The sequence below is a fragment of the Guillardia theta genome, assembly GCF_000315625.1.
Source record: "Guillardia theta CCMP2712 unplaced genomic scaffold GUITHscaffold_97, whole genome shotgun sequence".
Lineage (NCBI taxonomy): Eukaryota > Cryptophyceae > Pyrenomonadales > Geminigeraceae > Guillardia > Guillardia theta.
The window spans coordinates 128723-136222 of record NW_005434577.1 but is presented as its reverse complement, the minus strand read 5'-3'; the positions used below and the strand labels follow the sequence as shown (position 1 = coordinate 136222).

At 54.0% G+C, this 7500-nt stretch overlaps 2 protein-coding genes across 2 annotated transcripts; one reads left to right on the top strand and one right to left on the bottom strand.

Moving 5' to 3' along the window:
* Nucleotides 1–57: 57 nt before the first annotated feature.
* Nucleotides 58–612, bottom strand: GUITHDRAFT_50601 (hypothetical protein; the record flags this gene model as incomplete). Its single annotated transcript, XM_005824205.1, has 1 exon — nt 58–612. A coding segment is annotated over one exon (555 nt), but the record flags the coding sequence as incomplete, so codon positions are not given.
* A 4816-nt stretch (nt 613–5428) lies between these two features.
* GUITHDRAFT_78230 (hypothetical protein) lies at nt 5429–6604 on the top strand (the record flags this gene model as incomplete). The annotated part of the gene is made up of 5 exons (XM_005824204.1): nt 5429–5486; nt 5715–5788; nt 5889–5960; nt 6343–6393; nt 6536–6604. Coding segments are annotated over 5 exons (324 nt in total), but the record flags the coding sequence as incomplete, so codon positions are not given.
* Nucleotides 6605–7500: the final 896 nt, after the last annotated feature.

The following is a 7500-nucleotide window of genomic DNA, read 5'->3' as shown; positions in this document are numbered from 1 at the left end:
AGAGGAGCTAAATCGCTGAATCAGCCGCACGCTCTTCTTTGCCTCCTCCTTCGTCAGCCCTGCCGCGTGCATGAAGCTTCCGCTAGCATGCACGCTCCCCGCGCTCCCCCGCTGCTCCAGCACCGACACCTCCCTCATCGCCTCCCCCAGCAGGTGCAGACGCGTCTGCTTCCTCCCCAGCACCCCCGCCGCCACCTTCCCCACCGTCATCCCGATCCGGCACGAGCACGGCCATGCTGAGCTCTTCCTGCACCTCGCGAACTTCCCGATCATCTCCCGCGCGCACGTCAGCAGCTTCAGGCAGATCCCCCGCGTCCTCCGCTTGCTCTGCACGTCGCTGCCTTCCTCCAGCCATCCCGCCACGATGTAGGCGTCGCCGATGGTGTCGATCTTGAGGAGGTTGTGCTCGACGACGAGCTGGTCGAAGAAAGCGAACATCTCGTGCACGAACTTGGCCAGCTTCATCGGAGAAGTGCTCTGAGACATGTCGGTGAAGTTGCAGATGTCCAGCTGCAGGATCACCGCTGTCTTCATCTCTCCCTGTGTCGTGATCGGATCTCGAAGGAGCTTGTCCGCAATCTGCTTCGTCAGCATCTCCTTGAGGATACTCTCCAGCAGGTCCGCCTCGATCTTCCGCAGCTTGTAGTACTGCATCCGAGCATGCTCCGTGAACTGCAGCGCCGACAACTTCCTCTTCGCCATTCCCCAGATCCACCCTAACGACATCGCCGCTCCCAGGCTCGCATGCTGCCCTCCCCCAACCAGCACAACCAGCGCCAGCATCCCCATCCCCGTCCCCATCGCCGCCCCGATGTCTCGCACGCTGTTGGAGAAGAGCAGGGAAGAGATGAAGAGCAAGATCGCGCTCGTCACAGCAAACAGCTCGTCCCCGCTCACTCGCCTCGCCATCAGCATCCACACCAGCGCCCCCCCGACGTTCATCGCCAGCACGCTGCCCTTGAGACGGTTGCACCTGTCAAGAAACTTCCGCATGTACCCCAGCAGGAAGAACACGTACGCCATGATCAGCAGAGTCTGCGCCAGCGCCATCACAGTCAGCGACAGCCGCATCTTCCCGTCCAGCCCCGTCCTGTCGCTCTCCATGCTCCTCACGTGCTTGATCGGCAGCAGCAGCAGCAGCATCTCGTGCGGGACGATGCGAGTGAGGAAGTTCATCAAGTGGTCCTTGGCCTGCGACAGCTGCAGCGACGGCGACAGGTGCATCTTGTCCCCTCCCCCTCTCCACCTCCTCCCGTCGTCCTCCTGCCTCCGGCTGCACAGCGACAGCAGCGGGAAACCCTTGCTCTCCTCCTGCTCCTCCTCCACCTCGAACGTCAGCATGTTCCCCTTCCCCTTGATCGACCTCAGCCCCATCGACCGGAACCTCAGCTCGCACTGCCCGCCCTTGAAGCTCTCCCTGAACGCTTCTGTGCACAAGATCGTGTTCGGAGCCGCGTACTTGCACATCCGAGACGCCGTGTTGGTCGTGTCCCCGTACACGCTGTAGTAGGCGCGGTGCGACCCCACCACAGCTCCAGCTGCCCGCCCTCGATGAATCCCCACCTGAAGCGCTAGGGGGCAGTCGTGGACCTTGTAGCTGTTGGTGATGGTGATCAGCTCTCGAGCCAGCTTCACCATCCTCTCGCAGTACTCCACGGGGTAGGGAGAGCTCTGCTCCAGCTCGTCGAAGGGGTTCGCAGCCCGAGGGCAGGTCACGATGTACCACTCAGACACGTGCTGACAGGTGTACATGCCGTGCTTCTCCACCACCTCGTCAAACCTGCGGAAGATCTCATCCAGCATGCTGAAGAGCTCCAGCGGCTCGTTGTTGTGAAGCACCTCCTGAGGAGACAGAGCGCAGAAGAGGATCGAGCAGTCTGCGATCTCTGCCCCCATGAACTTGTTGATGTCGCTCTCATATGTCATCTTGCTCAGTACGCTCTCCGGGATCAGAGAGTGTACGATCTCCAGGTGCTGGTTCGCTACCTCCACCGCTGCCACAGCGTCCGCCAGCTTCTCCTCCTCCTTCTTGTACCTCGCCACACACCCATGAAGCTCGCTGATCCCCATCACGATGTAGCTCAGGATGCAGAGCCACCAGCACACGACGACGCTGGTGGAAGGAGCCTTGGGTACCCAAAGCTCGAAGAGCAGGAGAGGGAGGAAGTACACGCACCGAGGGGGAGGGAGCAAGGAGTCCAGCCAGGTCGACGTGCTGCGAAGGAGGTGGGTATCGAGATTGCTGGAGAAGAAGGAGGCAAAGGCTGTATACAAGGGCCTGACAAGAACAGTGGCGGCACCGCTCAAGTAGAGCAAGACTATAGGGAGCAGAGGAGGGAAGACTTCGACCGGCGATGCTATGTTGCTCTGATCGAAGTTTGCTCGAGGAGGTGTTTTCGTGGCTGCATAACATCCAGATGTATTCGGCTCATGACTGGACGAAACATTGAGCCTCATGGCAATTTGTGTTCTTTCACCGAATCCCACCTTTCCAACAACAAAAAGTCAGGGAGAAGAACAAGTTCGAAGGTTGCATATTGTATTTGTGTTGAGCCTATATATATTCGAAAATGGCCCCCCCCTCCTCATATTTTGACGCCTTGAGATGAAACGCACTTTCCCTCACACCTTCGTTGCAACATTCCTTGCAACGAATGCCTTCATAACACGAACATTCCTTTCCTCTTCACTAATTTCCCCTCATTCTGACTATCTTCTCTGCTCTCCTATTACTAACATCAGTTCTTCCCTTCCCTTCCCTTCCCTTCCCTTCTCCTCTATCTCTTCTCCTCTCCCCTCCTCCCGTCTCCGTTTCCATATCTACTTGTAAGCATCTACTCGGGGAATTCTACTACCCTACCCTTTCGTATCCCACACTTCCGCCCCCACCCCCACCCCTGCCACCCCAACGCCTTGCAATGTTCACTTGTTATAGCTATTTCGGACCTACCACCCCAAGTGCAACTTTTGACCCCGCACACCATCCCTTCACCCCATAAATTTATGTACAAGGGTAGGGTACTGAAATACCCTACCCTTGTACATAATTCACCCTAAACGACGGTACCCCTGTTGTGTACAAGATCCGTGCACCAAATGCAATAATGTACCCAGACCACCCCCTTATCAATCTCCCCCCATCACCCCACCCTATGTGAACGACTGTGATTTTGGTATCCAGTACCGACCCTACTCACATCATGACCCCCTTTTTTAACTGCTTCTACCCCCTCCAACCCAATGGAACCGGAACAGTGCCTCATTATAAATTCCCACAATTAGCTACGATTTATATATAATCCTCCTCGTTCTTCTATAAATAGTCATAATTATATGCAAGTGCCCCGAAGAGGATGTCAGCAGTCACGTTACTAGCAGCCTCTCGTGACCACTCGCGCCGAGAGCCATGCTTGTAGTAAAGTGACCAGGGGTCGGTATCTCGATCTCGGGACTACCCCCACCTACCTCTTTCCCTGCCACCACCCCCTACATATGCTGTACATGATTGCCCCTCACTGTCCACCTAGCTGCTGAGATAACGCAGGCTCTGGCTGAATGAGCCCCCGACACCGGGACAACCCCGGGCTCCCGCCGGGCCGGGCCCGGTCCCGACCCGGCCACTCACTGGCCACCGGGCCGGACCCCCGCGTGCCTCGGACCGTGGGGCCGGGCCCCCGGTGACCGGACGGTGGCTGCCTGGCGGCCGCCCGGCCTGTCATAATCAGTGATCTTTTTACTCCAAGTTAAGTTAAAAATCTGTACGAGGACAATCAGGACTACGGTCACTGAAGGACTCTCAGGCTTGACCCTGAGTGACTACCGTACATTTTTGTCCTCCGACTCACCTGATTGTCCTTGTACTGATCTTGAACACTACTGAGGCCTGAGTCACTGAGTTCTAGCGCGCACTACTCAGTCGGACCGTCTCCCGGGGTGCCGCTGGCTGAGCTCAACTTCTTTACTCAAAGTTAAGTTAAAGACTCTGATCAGTACGAGGACCGTGCAGCCACAGTGTTGAATCAGGAGCCTGAGGCTAGCCTCACGACCGTTGGAAGTCGTTTAGTGACCGTTTTCCTCGCTGCTGAAACCGTTACGTCAGACAGCACGTGAAGCTTTCAATGGTGAAAGGGGGAGGAGGAGGAGGAGGAGGAGGAGGAGGAGGAGCAGTAGGAGTAAAATTTGATAAAACCAACAAGTTCAAGAAGGAGCAAGCAGAGGGAGTGGGGAAGAAGGCAGGGGATGGTGAAGATGTGCGGGCGAAGAAGAAAAGAAAACCTAACCTGCGAGATCGAATCCGAAGGAGAAAATTGATGGCAGCAAGGAAAGGAGGAGGCGGAGGGGGGACAGGGACAGGACCAGGACCAGGAGGAGAAGCAGCAAGAGGATCAAAAGCAGGAGCAGGAGCAGGAGCAGGAGCAGGAGGGCTCAAACGAACAAAGGAAGCAAAGAAAGCAATCGGGGGTGCGGAGGAACCTGGTGGGAGAGACAACGGACCGCAGACGTCGCCTGGAGGCCAAAAGAACAACAAGAGGAAGCGGAACAGCAAGAAGAGCTCTCCGGTCCAGGTATGACAGCACCGCCCTGATGGGTCAGCAACTTATGGAATGGTACATTCCGTGCAGGCGGTGAACAAGGAGCAGGGCGCAGTGCGACCCGAGGGCCGGAGTTCCTCAGCCCCAGCGAAGAAGAAGGCTCGGACGGGGGATGAAAGTATCGTAAGAGATCGACAGCATCCTCCTCGTCCTCCTCCTCCTCTCCCCAAGCCGAAGATTGAGCATGCCGACAAGCAGACCAAGTTGTCAGTGCTCAAGAGCCTCCTGCACTCCAGAGCAACAGGGGGGCAAGTCGTGAGCTCGGAGGGGGTCGTGAAGGAGGAGAGACAGCGAGAGAGCTCTCCTGCCGTCTCAGTGAGCTCCTCTTGTCATTCAGATGGCAACAGCAAGAAAGACAAGATGAAGCAGATTGTGAGCTCGAACTGGCTTGCACTGTAAGAATTTTGGAGGAGGAGGAGGAGGAGGAGGAGGAGGAGGAGGAGGAGGAGGAGGAGGAGGAGGAGGAGGAGGAGGAAGGTCTGACTTGCGGTGTTGGATCGATCAGGAAGAAGAACATGAAGGACATAAAGAAGCAACAGAAGAAGCAGAAGAAGAAGAGGAAGGCGAAGGGAGATGAGGATGAGGACGATGAGGATGAGGAGGAGACTGGAACCAGCAACTCTTACTTGCCAAGAGGAAAGGTTGCTGGGACTGAACCAGGAAGAATCTTTCCATCGGGAGACTTGTCGAGATTTGTTGCACCTTTGGCAATCGATTGTGAGTGATTGCTAGAAGTTGAGAGGAGGAGGAGGAGGAGGAGGAGGAGGAGGAGGGGACACGTTTGAAGAAGGAGGGAGGAGGTGGGGAAGGAACGTGTGTGATTGAGATTTGAAGGTGAGATGGTTGGAGTTGGGGACAAGGGGAAGCGATCTGCTCTTGCTCGCGTCTCTATCGGTGAGTGTCGAAAAGAGAGGAGAATAGAACAATGACAGGGACGATGATGATGATGATGGTGTTGGTGTTGGTGTTGGTGTTGGTGTTGGTGGTGGCGATGATGATGATGGTGATGACGATGGCGATGGTGATGATGATGGAGATGGAGATGATGATGATGATGACGACGACGACGACGATGGAGCTTCGATAGAGATGATGATAGAAATGACGGTGACAATGACGCAGTTGACGGAAATGGGGATGCTGTGCTAGACACTTTTGTTGCGCCCCAGGAGAAAGTGACTGACTATCGTACTATGGTGAGATACAATCATAGATGTCAATTTGACAAACTGATTGTTATTTGTCCTGCCCCTCGCTGCTGCTGCTGCTGCTTTTTCTTACCTTTTCCTTTTTCAGTTTTCTGGTGTAAGACCAAAAGACTTGAAAGATGCTCCCAAGTTTGCTGTCGTTCAGAAACTTGTGTCAGAGGTATGAATTCACTCCTCCCTCCTCCCTCCTCCCTCCTCCCTCCTCCCTCCTCCCTCTTCCTCCTCCCTCTTCCTCCTGCTCTTACTCCCTTTTGAATTCGTCCTCATCCTAAACGAGCTATTTCCCTCCATTCTTTATTTTCATGGTCTCCATCGTTTTCTTCTTTTTTTTTCTCCTCGTCCTCTTTCCCCCCTTGTCTCCTCGTCCTCCTCTCCATTCAGTTTCTTTCCTCCTCCTCTCTCCTCTCTCCTCTCTCCTCTCTCCTCTCTCCTCTCTCCTCTCTCCTCTCTCCTCTCTCCTCCTCCCCGTCTTCTCCTCCTCCTCTCCTCTCTCCTCCTCAATCATCGTCTGTCTTGGTGTGCTTCCTTTCTAACGGAAGTAGATAACCAAGGACAAGCTTCTTGTTGGACATGCCATACACAACGATCTCAAGGTGAAGCAAAAGCAGAAGAAGCTTGAGGGAGCTGCCGACGCTTTGTTTGCACATCATCATCATCCTTGTCATCATCGTCATTCATCGATATCATCTCTACCACCACCACCACCAAAATCACTTTTAACTAGCATTCATGCAGGTCCTTCTGATGTCGCATCCAAAGCATCTCATTCGCGACACATCAACGTTCCGAGCATATCAGGTCTGATCGACGGGAAATCCTTCACCCTTGATGTTTGCAAAATGCAGACTGTCGACAAGAAAGCAAGAAAGTTGCAGAAACTATCAGAAGAAGTTTTGGGGATGGAGATTCAAGTGAGTTCACTTCGATTCAAGTTGTGTTGGTTGATGTCCCGATCTTCATAGAGTGGCGAGCATTCATCTTTAGAAGATGCAAGGGCCACTTTGTTTTTGTACAAACATTCAAGGTGAGAGCAGCGATAGTTTGAGATTTGTGAGCGTGATTTGATATCTCAGCAACGTTTGGGAGAAGGAGCTCAACACCAAGAATGCGAAACTGATGAAGAAGGGCAAGGGTCAGGGCAAGAAATAGTCCCCTTCAGCTGTAAACATACACTTTCAATCAAACAATTACTACGGACTCTCTCTCCTGCCCTCGTCCTGGTTTTTGTCCTACAAACGTCCCCCCCTCTCTGTCCCTCGTGCTGCTGGAGCTGGAGCTGGAGCTGGAGCTGGAGCTGTAGCTGTAGCTGGTTCTGTTCTTCTCCTCCTTGTCTTGTCCGGCTTTTCCTTCATACGGTTGAGCTACCCATCTTGGAGGGCGGACAGCCCGGCGGTTTGCAGAGAACAATCACAGGTTGCTCGTAGTTTCTTCACATCATGTCAGACATACACAAGAAGCAACAAGGACATGGACCTTCTCTTCTGATCTGCACAATCTCCGTTCATCCCATCTCCACCAGCGAGGGAGAACAAGTCCTCAAGCTTCAGATCTTGTCGACTTCCAAACAACCCGACCACTTCAAAATTCCTTGTCTGGTACAAATGTCAGATAATATCTGCCGTCGTAGAAATCATCATCGTCATCGTCATCGTCATCGTCATCGTCATCATCATCATCTTCTTCTTCTTCTTCTTCTGCAT